Source organism: Colobus angolensis, unplaced genomic scaffold (genome assembly GCF_000951035.1).
Source record: "Colobus angolensis palliatus isolate OR3802 unplaced genomic scaffold, Cang.pa_1.0 Scaffold40, whole genome shotgun sequence".
Taxonomy (NCBI): domain Eukaryota; kingdom Metazoa; phylum Chordata; class Mammalia; order Primates; family Cercopithecidae; genus Colobus; species Colobus angolensis.
The window spans coordinates 6,383,449-6,402,993 of record NW_012117377.1 but is presented as its reverse complement, the minus strand read 5'-3'; the positions used below and the strand labels follow the sequence as shown (position 1 = coordinate 6,402,993).

General features: G+C 40.2%; 1 protein-coding gene across 2 annotated transcripts in view; it reads left to right on the top strand.

Moving 5' to 3' along the window:
• Positions 1 to 1,543: 1,543 nt before the first annotated feature.
• ADSS (adenylosuccinate synthase) overlaps positions 1,544 to 19,545 on the top strand; it is a 43,334-nt gene continuing 25,332 nt past the window's right edge. For both annotated transcript variants that reach the window (XM_011955715.1, XM_011955714.1), the window contains exons 1-3: positions 1,544 to 2,149; positions 15,482 to 15,584; positions 16,353 to 16,421. In XM_011955715.1, the coding sequence (XP_011811105.1) occupies positions 1,967 to 2,149; positions 15,482 to 15,584; positions 16,353 to 16,421 (355 nt within the window). In that variant the 5' untranslated portion in view covers positions 1,544 to 1,966. The remainder of the gene's footprint in view (positions 2,150 to 15,481; positions 15,585 to 16,352; positions 16,422 to 19,545) is intronic.

The window sequence follows — 19,545 nt, the reverse complement described above, 5'->3', positions numbered from 1 at the left end:
CCAATCCAGACACCACGCCCCACGATGGGGCTACAGACAGACACCCTGTGACAGGGTTACAGTTAAGGGACGTCTCCCCAGGACTATTTCTCCATTGCAATCAAATCCTTGCACACTGGGTTGGCAGCACCCCGCAAGTAGAGAGAGTACCAGAGTCAGCCCCCAGTCCAAGAGAACTGGGTGGCCACCTGGGCAGGCTTCTGGATCCATCGCTGGAGGGAGGCCACTGAACCATGAGCAGGTAGCCACAACAGCAATCCCAGACACGCCCCCAAATTTGTAACCGCCCAAGGGGTTCACCTTGTCCACTGCCAAGACAGAGCCAATTCATCAAGACAGGGGAATGGCAATAAAGAAATAGTAATTCATGTAGAGCTGGCTGCGCAGGAAACCAGAGTTGTTTTATTACTCAAACCAGTCTCTCATAAATGATTTTAAAAAACTGAACAGAAATGACTAGTAACATGTGCTTATTCAGTATCTACTATCTGCCCAGCACTACCTCGGGCATTTGAGTAGAAAGAAATAGATGGCATTCTCATTTCCAAAAAGTTTGTGATCTTGTAATAAGGCCAAGATAGACACCAATTATCACATAGTATTATAATTAATTTGTTTACTAATCAATAGACCAAATAATTTGAATCCTTGAGGGCCGCAATTGTATCTTTATTTCTCCTGTGTTATCAGTGCCCAGGACACTTAGTAAATAGCAGGTTCTCAATGTTCCTGACTTAACTCACTGACTAGAAATAAAATACTAAAGTGTGCTCTAGAGACCATTAGTGAACATACAGTATGTCCAGGCGATTTGGGAGATGGTACATGTAATGTGATTCCATTCCCACTTTTTTTCAAAGCACCTTTTATCAGAATTAAACATCATGGTTAATTTGTGTTGGAGTTGAAAGGGCATTAGATGAACAGTAGGTATACACCAGAATCTAGTTACAGCTGTAACTAAGAGACAGTGGAATCTACAGGAAGGACATGGTCTCTGGACTCAGATTATCGAAGTACCAATTGAGGCCTCACTAGGGCAGGTTACCTAGCTTTTAAATCCTGTAAAATAAGGATAATAGAGGATCACCTACCTTATATGGTTGTGGGGATTAAAAAAAGAAAAGAAGTGCATGACAGTATCTGCATATATGTACCTATATATGACATAGGTAATCCACTCCTCCTCTCTGAGCCTTTGTTACTACTGCGTAAAATGAGAATTAGGACTTTACTTGATTTATTGATTTCAGGTCTCATGTCCTTTACCTTATCGCCTTACTTTTGAATTTTGTCTTTTTTCATCCCTGTCCCCATCTCTGTTACTTCCAGACTTTTAATTTCCAATTCAACACTTACACGTTCCGATTTTATGCTGTTTGTACTGAGAAATTCCACACTTTGTATTTTGTACACGTTCATTCCTTAATACAGACAAATCCAGACAAACCTGCAGATGGCAGACACAGTGCCCCCAGAATACGCCGCCGCAGCCCAGAGCGTTGCGTGCTGGGAGTTGTAGTCCGACGCTCCACACGCGCCTCCGCGCCTCTCCAGTTTGAAAGCGAGAGGTAGAGCGGGTAGGCGGGGTGCTGAAGGAGAAGCGCTCTCGAAGCCCCGCCCCTGACCTTTTCGCTCGCGAGGTTCGCACAGGAGTGGCGCGCCAGGCCGCGGAAGGGGCGTGGCCTCGGCCCGGGGTGGCGGCGGTTGCCGCCACCAGGGCCTCTTCCTGCGGGCGGTGCTGCCGAGGTCGGCCTGCGCGGGGCAGTCATGGTCCCCCATTGAGCGGGCTGTGGCGGAGAGCGGGGCGGGGACTGGCTGGAGGGTGGCGGCCCGGCGGGGCGGGGGCGGGGCCGGCCTCTGGCTCCTTTTTCCCCCGCATGTGGCTGGCGGCCGCAGAGCAGTTCGGTTCGTTCACTCCTCGGCGGCCGCCTCTCCTTCGGGTTCTCCTCGCGTCACCGGAGCCATGGCGTTAGCCAAGACCTACCCGGCGGCATCCTCCCTGCCCAACGGCGATTGCGGCCGCCCCAGGGCGCGGCCCGGAGGAAACCGGGTGACGGTGGTGCTCGGTGCGCAGTGGGGCGACGAAGGCAAAGGGAAGGTGGTGGATCTGTTGGCGCAGGATGCCGACATCGTGTGCCGCTGCCAGGTGAGGCGACGGGCCTCTCACGGGAGGCTGGGCCCGGGAGCTCGGGCTGCCTGGCACCTGGTGCCCAGGAACTCGGACCCGGGACCCGGATCCACTGGCCAAAATGAGGTGTCACCTTGAGGCTCTCTCCTCCTGTCCTGAGCTGCGGCGACGTGGAGAAATGGCGGGAGGTCGGGGACCCCTGACCTGGAGCGTCGGGTGAAACTTGGGGTGGTTCTGGAGGAAAAGGTGGGCTGGCGGGGAGCCTTTGAGAGATGCGCGATGCCTGGGGAGTTGCAGTTTTGCGTCTGGGGACTGGTGCTCCGCCCCGGGACTGAGGCCAGGGTGGAGGTGGGATGCGGTCTGAGTTTGAGGAGCTACCGCCCGAGGCCTGCTCGCAACTCTTCCGACTGCGGGCGGAGACCCGGCGCGACGGCAGGATCCCCCCATCACCGCCCCCCCACCCCGCCCAGGGCGGCGGACTGGGAGTGGATTGTTTCGAAATGTCCCGAAATCCAGACTCGCCGATCCCCCATCTGCAGGACCGTGGCATGCAGTGTTTTGCTTCCTCTGGTCCACTTTGTTGACATCCAAACCCACCCACCTCTGGGCTTTGGACTGTTGTTTCAGGGCCCTGAGTTTCTTGTTTTTGTTTTTACAATGTGCTCCGTACCCTAAAGGTAAGGAGAAATTACTTTTACTAGTTGGTCCCAGAGGAAGGAATCCCTTCTCTGTTGAAAAAAAGTAAATACTTGGATGTCAAATTGAGTATTTAGAAATAAATATTTGCATTGCTAAGGTGACATCGAAAGTGAACTTTCCGAAACGAGGTGGTAAGGTACTTCTAACGGGAGACACGTGGTTTTCAATGTAAGCTTTCTTCCTATTTGTCGTTTCCTTTGAAGCAACATACAGGGGAGGCCTTTGTAAAGGCTCTCAGATAACTCTCTCCAGCTTCAAAATTCTAAGTAGATGAGTAATAAGCACGTTCAAAACAAAGCATAATGTAATATTGGAAGTTAACTGCTGTCTGTTTAGGTTGCAAGAGTATTTGTTTTTGAACATGCGTGGCATGATATGATGGTGCCATGCTGTATATTTTCTAGTAAGTCATAGGCCCCCTTGAATACCATTCTGAGCATGCAGAAACAGTGAAATCACAGGTATATAGAAGAGCTAAATGCAAATACTGCAAATATTCTCTGATTTACCTTGTTTCATTTTGTTTTGTTTTCATGCAGAAATCCACCCTGTCCATTCTGAAATAGCTGTTGCACTAATTGCCTCTTAGGAAACGGTCACTACCACCTCTCCCTCCTTCCCTCCCAGCCTATTACTTCTCCACCCCTCTGGCAACACACTTTGTACCTTAGCACTCTGGAGGGTGTTGCCATTAAATTCCTGCCCACACTTTCTTAGGAAATACTCCAGAAATCCAGCCTTTACCTACCTTTTGTCTTACATTCAGATCTGGTCATGCTGTGGGGAAGACGTACCAGTATACCGAACTTTCTTGCTGTCTAGAAGGGGAGAGAGGCGGAGGCCTGTGTGTCTCCCTCACTGACATCTTGAAATCTTCTTTACGTGGAAGTAGCTCAGGTTGAGCTACACTATGGGTTGTAAGAAGGTTTGGAGAACACAACCATTACGGTATTTATTCTAAAGGATTCTCAATTTAATATTCTATCGAGAAATATTAGAAGTAGTTTGTAGCTTGGAGAAGGTGTTACTGATGTTACCAAGAAAGTAGTCTTGGAAGTCGTGGACCAACCTGATCTGATGCCCTTGGAAAGTCTAGAGAACTGATTGAGAAGGAACTAAGTTTGGCTTTAAAATGTTACCTGAAGATAGTGGAGAAACAAATGAGGGGCCCTGTTAGGCAGACTTCCCTCACCTATATAGTTTTGACTTAACTACCTTCCTTATAGAATCCTTATGTTCTTCTAGTGCCTTTTAAGAGTGTATCATTAGGATTCTTTATTAGTCTTGTTAGCAAAAAGTAGATGAGTACTGAATAGATTTAAGCATTATCTCTTTTGTGATTTATCTTGGTAACTTTGTATTATTTGGTTAGCCCTAGTGAGCTGGCATCTACTTAATGAAGTTCTCCTAGGTTTTAAAATTGGAATGTTGGAGTTCTTACCGAGTGTGTATAGAGAGCTGGAAAAAATCAACAGTAAGACATTGTGAGCTTGGATCGCCTTGTTCGATGTCTTAAGTTTTGTGTGTTAGTGAAAACATGTCCTTTGTTAGAGTTTAATATATTCTGCCATATTGATGTCATGAGTTCAAATTTTATTCAGTACTGTTTCTCCAGAAATGATGTACACATAATGTATCCATATTTCACCAGTAGAATCGTAAGGACTTTCTCCCAACATAAAATATAGTTTTAAAAAGAAAAACTGGCATTGCATTTAATGATAAATTTTAATATATAAAATGCCTTTTTGGAAACACTAGATGCAAACCTAATGGCATTTTCACTCTTACAGCGCTTAAGGCCTGTGTTGTTCAGATTCAGGATTTATGGGGAGTTACTTATAACTTGGTAGGTTCCCCAGATCTGTAAATATGTAGCACTTACATCAAAGGACAGCCACTACTGATGCCTTAATTTTACATCAATATTTATTTTAAGAAGAAGAGAGAAGAATTAAATAGAGGCCCAACCCTGGGTACAGGTCATTCATCTAGTAAACGTTGAGTATCTTCAGGGGATCACTTAGCCTGGGAGTCAAAAATCTGAAAAAGGCAGGGATTGTGCCTACAAGGAGCTCACAGTCTGGGGGACAACCGCTGTGTAAGCAAAAATACTGCGAAGGTCGGGATGGAGAAAGGTTCTAGTCTAAGGTTTTCAAGGGATTGAAGTATGGGACCAAGAAGGTCCCTTGCTGGCATCACAGAAGGAAGTCTAATACTGTTTTTTCCCAAATTCTCTCAAAGTAAAATACTGTGCTTTGTTTTCTTTATTTTGCTGAGTAGAAACTACAGAAACTTCTTAACTATAGTAGTTTATACCAGGCTTTAAGCAAAGGCTTATTTATTGTTCTTGAGGAAAGTAAGTTTGGTGGTCTTGGTTATAATGACACACACGAAGTTGCCTGTGATCAGGAAAGGCTAGAGCAGTATTCCCTGTGTTTTCTCTCCAAGGCTTTAAAGCCAAAGAAGAGAAAATACTAAAGTTAGTTATAAGAGAAGGCAGACCCCATCACTTGATATATGTTTTTAAAAGCTTGCTGTAAAAATACTGAAAAAATATGACTGTTTTCTAGCTAGATACAAGTATCTGCTGAAGATCTGAAACCACTATTAGTAAGTGTTAAAGAAGCATAAAAGACATACCAGCAGCAAACTGAGACTTTCTCCTTGAAATAGAAAAGGTGAAAGATAATTTAAAAGAAAATGTTAGTATTATTTCATGCCTTGACCTTGTACAGCTAAAATGATCTGCCAGACTACTTCCCATAATTTTAAGGATAGTAGGTAATTAGCCTTTAAGGTAAGCCATTCTTCCAGGTTTATAACAATTGCTGTTTCCATTTTCTGATTCTTTTTATATCCTTTATAGCATTTCCCTAGTGTATAAGTATTTACCAATGTCTGTTATACTATACTTGGTTAAATCTTGTTCTGTTTGGTTACTGTGGTTTCTCTGCCAGAATGTAAATTTTCTCAAAAGGGGGACTTCTTCCTTTTTTTGTTCTGTAGCGCCTAATACTATATGAAGCAGAAGGGAAATACTCAACCAATGTATTCTGGGTGGCAGGATCACCCCTAGAAATTTATTTGAAATAAGTAATAGCAACCCTTTCTTGTAATTGTTTTAACATCTCTCTGGACAATTTAATTGACTGGTGGCATAAATTTAAGGTGGAATTCCTAGCATTCCTTGGATTAACATTTGTTGTTCAGTTTTTTAGCTGGAATGTTTTACATTGTACCATTCAAAGGCTTTGTTTATATTAAAATCTTCTCTCTTATAGGTAACTGATATTTGTCTCTTTTTCATGTATCTCCTCAACTATTTCAATTGAATGCCATGTAGGGTTCTAATAACTAGTTTTTCTCCGCTGAGAACAGTAAATCTCAATGTTCAGTCAATGAGGATGTCCTAGGTTGCTATTTCAATTAGTAAATATAGTATCCTGTCAGCTCTGCTTTTGAGGCATGAGTTTTTATATGTATATGAGACCATCTCAGTGGTGTCTGATCAAAATTATTCTGTTTCTTTAACTTTGGTGGGAAAGGATGGGTTTGTTGGATATTTTCAAGTATCTCTAAGAAAAACTGTTGCCTAGAGCAAATCTAGAATGAACCAATAAATTGATATGTACTTAATAGCTTTCTTGCTGTAACTGGATACGAATCCAGCTGTCTTATCTCTCAGGGACTGTGTCAGATGTTGACACCAAAGATTAGTGTGGACTAAATAAGGATACATAAAAATTGGTGACTATTACACTTTTATCAACAGAAACATCAACATTCAGTATTGCCTGCTGAAAGCAATGAAAAGAACAATAAATGAAGGGGGGAGTTCCTGTGGCTACTCTGGCTCTGGGATAGGATAGTTCTTTACATTGAACCAAAATTTATATTTGATTCACATAATAAAATTCTTTTTTTAAAAAGAGGCTCCATGAGGTTTCTAAAAATGAGATTTTTGTCTATATTAAGTTTTGACATCTTTTTTAAAGGAAGAATTTTATTAGTAAGAAAACTTTTTTGACTTGAAATCTCTAGTTTAATTTCAGTGTGTTTTTAAGAAAATGTTTTCATGAATGTATTTAGGTGAATTTTTATCAAACATTCACAAAGAGCTGTGTGACATCATTGGTTTATACATTTTTGGTTGGATGTCTTATGCTCTCATCTATGACCCTGGTTTGGTGAGTGTGAAAGAATATTAGAGTTTGGTAGCCAGAGTCTAAAGCTTCTTAATTAGGAACCTAAGATCCTCTCAGGCAATGCCTCTTTCCACTTTCATTGTGAGAAGTTATTTCATAATGGTAATGTAAGGTCTAAAATATAAGGTATCTGAGGTTTTCATCATTTGTGACATTTATGTGTGTATGAAACTAGAAGGTAACTATAATCATGCAAAGTAAAGTGGATATTTTTAAACCTTTAATGGCTAACTGAGCTTGGATATCTTTGCTAAAAAGAAATTAAGATACCCTGTATATTTTTTTCTCTTCCTATCTAGTGTGTCTGGTTACTGTTGAATAGTTAAATTTGATCAACTTGCTGGTAGTAACTTAACCTGCTCTACTTTGGAATCATAAGCTAATTGCAGTTATGTGAATGCTTTCATGAAAGAACAGTCTTCATTTATAACTATTGCTGTGGATTGATAAGTGCTTTAGTTTTGGTGAATGGTAACATGTTTTGTCTGGAAAGGAGCAGATACAGATCTTACAATCTTTACCCTGAAAGCAGCATAGATAATAAGCATTGACTCCAAAGATTTTTAGGCTCTTAAGAAGCTTGAAGACTAAACAAAAAGTAGCAACCCCTTTTCGGTTGCTGAAATAGTTTAGGGGCACGGGATCTGAGACATTGCTGCTCTCTACTGTAATCCATAGTGGTCACTGACTTCCTGATGTTCATCTTGAGCTCTGTGATTACTGTATGTTGTTTTCATGTATTCAAAGCAAAAGGACAAAGATAGGATACAGAGGCCTAACTAAGTAGCCAGAAAAATGCCTCTGGGCTTTGTGCATGAAGTTGTTAGCCCTTGACACTTGGGCCTGTATTCTGGAAAAGAGGCCATTGTTTCAGGTCTGCAACACTGAGGATCATTCGCTGCCTTCATCTCTCTACCACAGCAGGAATGCACTTGCAGGAGTGAAGAAAGGAGTGATTTGGGGAAGGAGAAGGCCCAGTAGCAAAACCAAGTTAAGAATCAAAAGTCAGTTTTGTAGACTAATATCATTTAATTCCTTTCCAACCTTTTTTTTTTAACCTCCCCTGTACCTTTGGAGCTTCTTAGCTAGAAGCGGACACATATTAGCATTTCCTGATCCAAAATTTTATTCTATAATTGGATTTGACAGCCTCTGGTTCTGAGGAGTCATGGAAAGAACGTTCAAAACACTTGTTTTCCGACTTCCGTAAACTTAACATCAAATTAGGAAGAAAAGGAATGCATGGAAAAACTGAGAACAGTTACAAAATAACTAAATACTGTTATATCATTCCTATATCCTGCAGTAATGCTTTAAAGTGTTGTCCTTGACAGCATAAAATGTTATTAATATCTAGCAATTAATCATTTTAATATTCAGTTTTACTAGTACAAGATGTAAACTCAGCAAGGGGTATATATACTATGTTGTAGTAAGTTTGTTTTGTGAATCGTTTGTGTTCTTTGTTTGCAAGCAATGGAAAGAAACTAACTCAAGCAAAATGGAGATTTGTTTAAAGCATGAGCAGGATGGTGGCCTGAGATGAAGGCTGCTCCTGGAATCTCAGCAGCTAGAACTGGCAGCCTTTTTCTTTAGGATGCTTCCCGTAGGTGACAGGCATCTCAGACTGCTATTGCTTTCCTCCTCAGTACTCAAATTCAGATTCCCGAGGGAGAGGAGCTGACAGGCTCAGGTTGGAACATGTTTCCCTGCCTGGATCAATTCGCTGTGTCTGGGGAGATGATTCCTATGATTTGCAAGTAAGGGAAAAGGAGGGGGACTGAGCATGCAAGAGCTCTAACTAACCTGGAGTTAATTTTGTGTGGGAAAATAAGGTATGAGGAAGCGTTTGTTCTGGATTGTTCCTATTTGTAAATTGTTTTCCAACAGTCTAATATGCTATTGACCTGTAGTGCTTTTCTGGAAGAAAAAATAGAGTTAAATTGGTTTGTATTATTTTAACCTTAATTAAAATAATGAAAATTAGCTATGTATTGATTGTAAAAACTAAAAGCATGCACCGAAACTTTGCTTTTCAGCTTTGAGAGCATAGAATTTTAGTCCTGGTTTTTGTTTCTATCATGATGTTCCAGTTTATTTCATAGCTCTGTGATGAGATACATTTTTTCCTGGTAATTAAGCTTATTTAATATTTTCTTTGTATTTAATCTTAATGTAAGAATAACAATCAAAGAAAACTGATAAAATATATACTATATTAGGGGATGTTTTGTGACCACAATTGAATTTTCTTTCATATATTGTTCACTCTAATAAAATTAACGTGCATTTATTCTTGGTATTTAATATAAGAGCATCATATAAGGCACTATAAGCTTGTGTGTTTCCTCAAAGAAACCTGCCACATAGCTACTTGTGAACTCATGCTGTTTTTTGTTTCTTGGGGTGTTGGAGAGGGGTATATTTCAGAATTAAAATAGTTTAAAAATTGGCCTCAACACGAAAGCCTGCCTTGCAGTGTTGTGGCACTGATGGAAGTGTGAATGTGAAGGCGGTGTTAGCACGTGGCTGGAGAGTTGCTCTGCCACTCTGCCTCCCTCCCTCCCTCCCTACCTCCCTGCCACGTGGCTTGTGAGGAGCCACTAAACCTTTCCGTGCCTAGGCCTCCCCATCTGTGGAATGGAGTCAGTACCACCTACTTCATAGGGATGTTGTGAGGACTGAAAAGAACAATGTCAACTGTTTTTGATACTCAGATGCAAGGATGATGTCAGTGAAATCTGTACTGTATAAAGGCTACACAAAAATGGACAGACATTTGGTTAACCGTGGCAGATACCAAAAATGTATGTTCAGAAAAGCATTTTACCAACTCAGAAATATGACTTATTTCTAGGAAAAAAAAAAAGTTCCAATAATTATATTTGAGATTTATTACTAAATATTTTCCCTGTTGGATGTAATTGATCCAGAAACAACATTGAGATTCCACAGCCCTTTGTTTATATAACTATTAATTGAACATATTCTATTTTTTTGTTAAGTAATATAGAATATACAGCTGTGATAATGGAAAGTATTTGTTAAATGCTACAAGAGTGACTGGGATCATAAGTGTTATGGGAGTTTGGCAAAGAAGCAGGAGGTAATCAGTGTAACTGTTCATGTGATTATAAGATTCATACTTTTGTGGAAGATAACTGATCAAGCTTGGTTTGTGGAAAATTTGGATTGAGAAGGAAATTGTATGTTTCCGTTAGAAGTAGAACAACAACAACAAAATATCTCCCATCATTTATTTGGTACTATCTGGCCTCCCCAGTGCTACCCGGGAGAATCATGGAACATGATTAATCAAACACATCCTTGCTGTTGCTCATCCTGGCACATACTGCATGGAGTTGCCCATGGGCCCATGTAGGAGCAGCTCCATCTGCCCTTATAATATGTAGGTGGGAGACTGAGGGGGTGCTCGTGTTTGAAACTGTTTTGGGTTATGGTGCTCATGTTTGAAATTCTTTGTTTCGCTGTCTGCTAATACGTGACCTCTCCTTGGACCAGTGTAATCTCTGTTTGAGGACGATTGCCTGAGGTCCCAAGGTGAATAATCTGAGTATTTTAGGTTAGCATCCAAATAGGCCCTTCAAATGTGAAGCTTTATCTGTTGCATTTGATAAAATACAGTATGCTAAAACTTGTCTCGTATATAGATTACCTCATCAAGAAACTCCTTATGAGCAGCTCCTTCTCAGTTCACCCTGAGACCCTTCTGCATAGTGTGCTTTTCAAGATTAACAGTTACACCCCAGCTGCCCCCAGAGCACTAGTGACCAAATATAAGTAAGCACTTAGTTATTTCCCTCTAAATCCTACGTAGGATAATCTAGGGTTTTTCTGGGTATATTTAACCATATTTACACACTGAAACAATTTAAATGATATTTAAACCGTATAATAATCAATGTAATACTGGTTATTGAAAAATGTTAATATTTTTCAGTAACTAATATTTGGATGAGCAAACTTTATACCACCATCTGACTTTAAGTCTTTTACTGCTGAACTTTCCAGCTTGCACTACCTATAAACTTGGACAAACTTAAGGAGTTAAGCCAATTTTTCCCTCTAAAGTCATCCATCACAACCATCTGCCTAAAAAATTGTGTGTGTGTGTGTGTCTAGAGCAACCATCGTCTCTTTATTATGGTCAATTCCATCATTACTACCTTTCTTGGTAAAATATTAGCTAAGAGAGTAAGCTTTTGTTGCACAATAAGAACATTGTCGTGCACTGCCAGTAATAATTGTCAAATAATAATTCACCAAATGATTATATTAGTATATCTATAAAAGTAATTTTATGTAAATTAGGAGACTTACTTTAAGGGTCTACTCCAAAAATTAGAGTAGTTTATTTTTAACCTTGAGCAAATGATGAAATTTTAAAAACTTGTTTTTTGGGGGATTTTTTTGAGACAGAGTCTTGCTCTGTCGCCCAGGCTGGAGTGCAGTGGTGCGATCTCGGCTCACTGCAAGCTCCACCTCCTGAGTTCACGCCATTCTCCTGCCTCAGCCTCCTGAGTAGTTGGGACTACAGGTGTGCACCACCACATCTGGCTAATTTTTTATATATATATATATTTTTTTTTTTTTTGTATTTTTTTAGTAGAGACTGGGTTTCACCGTGTTCGCCAGGATGGTCTCGATCTCCTGACCTCGTGATGCGCCCGTCTCGGCCTCCCAAAGTGCTGGGATTACAGGCTTGAGCCACCGCGCCCGGCCCTAATTTTTTATATTTTTAGTAGAGACGGGGTTTCATCATGTTAGCCAGGACAGTCTCAATCCCTGACCTCGTGATCCACCTGCCTCGGCCTCCCAAAGTGCTGTGATTACAGGCGTGAGCCACCGTGCCCGGCCTAAAAACTGGTTTTAAAAAAATAAACTGGTTGTAGCTGGGCAGGGTGGCATGCACATGTAGTCTCAGGGACTCAGGAGGCTGAGACAGGAGGATTGCTTGAGCCCAGGAATTCAAGGCCTGCTTGGGCTATAGTGAGACCCCATCTCTTAAAAAAACCTGATTTGGCTGTGATAATAATACCTTATTTGTTGTCTCAAAATTACCAAATACTTTATAACAACTTAGTAAAAATTTATTAAACTTAGTAATTTGTAACAAGAGGAACTGAAATACAGGTAAGAATTATCCTGTGAGTTACTTTTAAAAGACTAAGTTAAGATAAATAATTTTCTTTTGGTGTATACTATGTCCTAGGAATCTATCAGAATTGATGATAAAATTACACAAGTGTGAAATAATAATACATACCAGGAAGTTTATTACAAGATTGTTTATAGTAGCAAAATATTGGAAACAATCTGAATGCCTCTCATTATGGGACCAGTATAATAAGTTATGATATATGTACATATACAAAAGGATAAAATACAACTGTTAAAAGAATGAGATGATTCTCTTTGCAAGGTTATGGAAGTACGCAAGCTGCCCACCTGTATATGGTTTGCTACCATTGTATATGTAAAATAAAACAGTATATATGTTTTATATGCAAAAATCACTTCAGGAAGGACACCAAAAACTTGTGCTAACTGGTTGTCTTACAGCAAGGGCATGAGAAAGGCTTCACATTTTACTGTGCATGCTTCTGTGCCATTTAGTGTCTGTATCATATGCGGGAATTTCCTATTTAAAAATGAATAGTAAAAACTAATGCACCTGTTTCCTTTTTGGTATTACCTGAAGGCGTTGCCCATCATTCCTGTTTCTGTCTGCCTGTGCCTTTCCAAAGTGTGTCTTACAGATTTTATTCCAACACTGCCAAGTTTTTTTATTTTAAATATATGCCATACCTTAGTCTTCAAAGAGTTCTTTGCTTTATACAGTGCAAAACACCATGTAAATAGGTACTTGCTTTTTGAAGATTTTTTTTTTTAAAGGGCCAATTTTTCTAGCATTTTTGTGACCTCATAATTGGTGATGATTTGGTAAAAGTAGTAACATTGAATTTGTTAAAAATAACCTTGTGGATCGGGCAGAATGGGGGAAGATGGTCAGACAGAACCCTTTACCAATTGTTCTCCCACAGGAGCACCAGATTTAATAACTATCCACACAAAAAAGCACCTTCATAAGAACCAAAAATCAGGTGAGCAATCACAGTACCTGGTTTTAACTTCCTATCACTGAAAGAGGCATGGAAGAGGGTAGGAAAGACAGTCTTGAATTGCTGATACCACCCCTTCCCCACCCCCAGCAACCATGGGGCACTGAGAGAGAATCTGTACGCTTAGAGGTGGGAGAATGCAGTGATCCTAGGACTTTGCTTTGGAACTCAGTGCTGCCCTTGTCACAACAGAAAGCAACACTGGGCAGAACTCAACCAGTGCCCACGGAGGGAGCATTTAGACCAGCCCTTACCAGAGGGAAATTGCCCATCCTAGTGGTCAGAACCTGAGTTCCAGCAAGCCTAGCCAGCACATGCTAAAGTGCTCTGGGGCCCTAAATAAATTTGGAAGATAGTCTGGGCCACAAAGACTACAGTTCTTGGGCAAGTTCCGGTGTTGTGCTGGACTTGGAGCCAGTGGACTTGGGGGGCATGTGACCTAGTGAGACACCAGCCAAGATAGCCAAGGGAGTGCTTGTGCGCCCCTTCGCCCAACCTCGTGCAGCTCCAGGAGAGGCTCCTTCCCTCCACTTGAGGAGAAGAGAGGGAAGAGTCAGGAGGATTTGGTCTTGCAATTTGGATCCCAACCACAGCAGGACAGGGTACTGGCGGAAGTCCTGAGCTCCCCATCACAGGCCCTAGTTCCAGCACAAATTTCTAGACACACCCTGGGCCAGAAGGGAAGTTGCTGCCTTGAAGGGAAGGACTGAGTTCTGGCAGGATTCATTACCTGCTAGCTAAAAAGCCCGTGAGCCTTGAATAATTAGCAGGCAGATAACTACCCAGACAGATAAGGAAAATGTGGTACATAAACAAAGTGGAGTACTATTCAAACAAAAAAAGAATGAAATCCTGTCATTTGCAACAACGTGGATGGAACTGGAGGTCATTATGTTACGTGAAGTAAGCCAAGCACAGAAAGGCAAACTTTACATGCTCCCACTTATTTGTGGGAGCTAAAAATTAAAACAATGGAACTCATGGAGATAGAGAGTAGAAGGATGGTTACCAAAGGCTGGGAAAGGTAGTGGTAAGGGTTGGGGGTGGGGTGGGGAGATGGTTAATGGGTATACAAATATAGTTAGATAAAAATACATCTAGTGTTTGACAGCACAACAGGGGACTACAATCAACAGTAATTTATTATACATTTTTAAATAGCTCAGAGTATAATTAGATTGTAACATAATGAAAAGATAAATGCTTGAGTTGATGGATACCATATTTACCCGGATATAATTATTACTCATATACCTGTATCAAAATATCTCATGTGCCACATAAATATATGCACTACTACGTACCAACAAAAATTAAAAATGAAAGAAAAATAGCCTCGTGATCAGCCCTCATTCTCAAGCAATATAGTTTTGATTGGTGTTTTTTGTTATAGAAGGATGTTAAAGTTTTTATTTGTTGCAAATACATCTCGAGTTTACTTTTAAAAGTGTGTTAATGTATAGAAGTTTAAACATATATGTAATCAGCTGACAAGCGTGAAAACTTGTGTTTTCTTCCATGTTTTTTAAACATATAAATTAGAAAAGTTATCTGGTTACTTAATAGTCTCCTTTGTACCTAATTTTGTAATTTGACTTTTTCCATTTTGTTATTTCTGCATAAGCTTCATAGAAAGCAAATTTCATCATGAGTTTATAGTATGATTCTCATTGTTAGCAGTTCCTTGACGCACGATATTATTTTATCCAGAGGTGAGCAGGTTCTGGGGATCTGTCACTAACCAAACCTACAAGACTGGTATATAAATTAGAGGCCAAAGATAACCAATATTTGGGGGAGATTCTTGTTAAGTCCATGTAAGAATACAAATTTCAGGTCGCAGAGTTGCTTGACAGACTCTTAAGACGATGGGAATTATATGCATATTTACATCAAGTTAGGGTAACTGGATAGATTACTCTTCTCTTAGAGATTTTTTGGTGTGTAGATGGAATATCATGGTTAGTTAGATGGCCATAATCCTCCATAGCCAAAGACAGACTAACTGCTCTATGTATTTTTTTCACTTTTTTTCCATCTTTTAAGGAGTATGATTTTCTTTCCGAAACCTGAATTCCCCAATTTCCATATTCTTTCAGAATAATCACTCAAGTGTACTACAGTGGGGAAAGGAGACAGCCAAACTATTTTAAAGCCTTTAACAAATCAGTAAAGGTGGCAAATATTTGAACTCTCTTAAGTTGACCTTTTGGCAGGAAGTCATTAATTCACTTTGGAAGGAGATATGTTATTTGTCATATTTATCATCAAACTTAGTTTTCCCCTGTCTTATATTTTAGGGTGGAAATAATGCTGGCCATACAGTTGTTGTGGATTCTGTGGAATATGATTTTCATCTCTTACCCAGTGGAATAATTAATCCAAATGTCACTGCATTCATTGGTAAGTATATAAACTGAGCTGCATGGAGATTCCCCCCACCAATTGATAATGGCATTTATTTTTTATCGTCAAAACTGATTTCATCTCTCACTAACCAGGTGGTTCATTGATCTCTTATTAATCTTGACCTTGATACCTTCTGGAATATACCTGACTTTGGCTATTTGTCACTGTAGGGTGTTTTAACAGAAATACTTTTTGGAATGATTACTTTGCATTCAGCTGTGCTGACTGACAATCTTAATTCTATAAAGAAGTATTAGATCATCGAATCAGTTTTCCAAATACTTTTTTCCCCAAATACTTTTAACCATGACTCATAGTAAGAAATATGAGAGGTTCATGAATTTATTTTGAACCGTTACAACACATGATGCAATCTGATCTTTTCTACTCTACTTCTTAATTTTCAAAAATCTTATCACAACCTACTAAATTCATTTATGACCTGATAGGGTGTGATTCCTCCACTTGAAAGATACTGATTTAGTGTGTACTGTGACCATGTTCCATTTGCTTAAAATTACATCGTTTCCTTCAAAAACATACTTCACTTTGTTTCCAAGAAATTTTCAACTTCATTCAGTATAATTCTAGCATAAAATATTCACTATATTATGTTCCATTATGTATTTAAATTATACTCCTATGAAAACTTGGAATCATTTCTGTAGTAACACCCTGGTAAATCAGAATGTCCTTTAAGTTACATATGTCTGAGTTGTAATTATAGATGCTTACGGCTGGAATTTGTTGGTTTTTCTTTAGGAAATGGTGTGGTAATTCATCTACCTGGATTGTTTGAAGAAGCAGAGAAAAATGTTCAAAAAGGAAAAGGTATGAAAGAATGAGTCTACTTGGCAACCAGTTGTTCTTTGTAAAGTTTTATTAGGATCTTATGCCAGACAAACAACATGTTTGTCTTATACTTTAAAATTGCAGGCTACTATAGGACAAATTTTTAATGTCGGTTATTAAGTTTTATTTATTATAAACAGTGTTTTAAACAGAAGGCTAACATCTTATGTCATTATGTTAAGTCCTGATTTTTTTACACATTGGTTATCTGTAAACTTTATCTTAAGGTAGCTAGAATTACAATATGTGGGTGGCAAAACTAGCAAATCCCTGAGTTCGCACACTGTCAGTCTTGTTTTCTAGAGGGTCTGGAGCTCTCCTTTTGTTGCTACAACTCAGGGATAAAAGGGAATATTTTTTCCCCCATGCTACACAGATGTAAGGAGAATTGTTTAGGGCCCTCCTTCTAAATGAAGTAAATGCTGCTTTTATGCAATATATCCATGCCCATCTTCTTAAAAGAAATAGTCCTGGATTCTTGCCTTTACTGATCTCTTGGATTTTTAGAGGTGTGTTTACACTAACTTTGGCCATCTCATTAGGGTGTGAGGGGAATTTGATAATCCAAATCCAGTTTAAACATCCCTAATACAAAAATCTGAAATCCAAAATGCTCCCCAAATCTGAAACTTTTTGAACACAGACACGACACCACAAGTGGAAAGTTCCATACCCGACCTCATGCAACTAGTCACCGTCCAAACATAGGCACACACACAGTTTATTCAGTGTCTCCAAGGGAAAAAAGGCCTTCTCCGCTTTCAGTTTTCATACATCTTTTCCATGCGTGCCCAGATTCCCCCACACAAGCATGCCCACAGAGGGCAATAAAGTGGCACGTGTGCCAGCTGGATGTTCCAACTGTGGTGATAAATGAAATACAGAATACAGGTGGAGACTGAAAGCCTACCGTTGTTGTTATTGCTGTTTGCCAGCTGATACAGATGCTCTGGTGCTGCTGCTGTACTGCTTAGTTACCCTGAACACATTTTTTCCACTGTATTAGTGGTGTGTCGTATTTTTTACTGTTAAATACTTGTGTGTGTGAATGAGTGTAAGGAAATGATTACTTATCAGCATATAAATTCAGAGTCAAGAATGTTGGTGTTGGTAAACAACCACGGATGGAGGAGGAAGAGGGAGGAGGAGGAGGAGGATGGAGGAAGAAGGAGGAGGATGGAGGAGGAAGAGGAAGAGGGAGGAGGAGGATGGAGGAGGAAGAAGAAGAGAGAGGAGGAGGAGGATGGAGGAAGAAGAGAAGGAGGAGGAGGAGGGTCCCTAAACTTTTTCATGCACAAAATTATTTAAAATACTGTATAAAATTACCTCAGTTGATGTGTATAAGGTGTATATGGAACATAAATGAATTTCGTGTATATATTTAAGCCACACCCCCCAGAGAGCTCATCATTTGTATGCAAATATTCCAAAGTCCAAAAAAAATCTGAAATCTGAAATATTCTGGTATTTGGAATAAAGGAGTCTCAACCTGTAATACATAATTGAGGAAAATCATTAGTATAGTGTCCCCTTGAATTAGCTCACATTTAAAACACGCAATTACTGTTAAAGTATTGTTCAGGTTTTTTTTTTTTTTGGAGACGGAGTCTCGCTCTGTCACATAGGCTGGAGTGCAGTGGCACGATCTCGGCTCACTGCAACTTCTGCTTCCTGGGTCCCAGCGATTCTCCTGCCTCAGTCCCGAGTAGCTGGGACTACAGGCACGTGCCACCATGCCTGGATACTTTTTTGTATTTGTAGTAGAGATGGGGTTTCACCATGTTAGCCAGGATGGTTTCTAACTCCTGACTTTGTGATCCGCCAGCCTTGGCCTCCCAAAGTGCTGGGATTACAGATGTGAGCCACCGCGCCCTGCCCTGTTCAGGTTTAAAAGTAGCAATCTGTCCTCAAGTGTTCTTAACCACTAAATGTGATTTTACAGAATCCTGTCTTTGCTACCATCTCTTTTCTCCTTTCTGCGTTTTTACCTGTGACCTAGTCTGTGATTTTTATATTGGTGCTGCTCTGTGTTCTCGTCTCCTTTAATAAGTTTGCCCTACTCCCTTTTTCCTTCTAGCCTATCCGATCTTGCTTTTTTTCCACTTTACTGAATTTCTTGCTCCTATTTTCTTTATTATATCTCCTAAACTAATTTTAGAATACATGTTTGTGTGTCAAAACAGCCACAGAGGGGGACGCTTAATATTCCAGGTTTACCTTTTCGCACATTACCGAGGAGGTTCTCCTCTTTAATTTTTAGGGAATATATTTTAAAAATAAATCTTAAGGTAAAAACAAATTTTTGATTGTTAAAGATTAGTTTTGAAATGTTTGCAGCTTGGCAGTTTGTCTTTAGTATTGTCTTTAAAGAAAAACATCAGTTTGGATTCATTTGTTCATTCAAGCATTTTTTTTTTTTGGAGACACAGTCTTGCACTGTCATCTATGCTGGAGTGCAGTGGTGTGAACGCAGTAGTGAGCCTCTGCCTCCTGGGCTCAAGAGTCCTCCTGCTTCAGCCTCCCAAGTAGTTGGGGCCGTAGGCACATGCCACCATGCCTGGCCAGGTTTTTAAAATTTTTTTTTTTTTTTTGGTAGAGATGGGGTCTTTCTGTGTCACCCAGACTGGTCTCAAACTCCAGGCCTCAAGCAATCCTCCTGCCTTGGTCCCCTAAGTGGTAGGATTATAGGCCACTACTCTGAGCCAAAAATAATTTTTAAAACCACTTATTGGATAACAGGCCCTGTGCTATGCAAACTCACAGCCTCTCCTCTAGATCTTCCACAGTTAAATGGGGAGACAGATATATCTCCTTACAATTCACTGTAGTAAGTACAGTAATTAACAGTAGTACTTTAGAAGAATTAGTGAAAAAGCTTATTTTCTGTACTTCTTTTTTTTTTTAGATGGAGTCTTGCTCTGTCGCCAGGCTGAAGTGCAGTGGCACGATCTTGGCTCACTGCAGTCTCTGCCTCCCGGCTTCAAGCGATTCTCCTGCCTCAGTCTCCTGAGTTGCTGGGATTACAGGCGCCCGCCACCACACCCAGCTAATTTTTGTATTTTTAGTAGAGACAGGGTTTCACCATGTTGGCCAGGATGGTCTC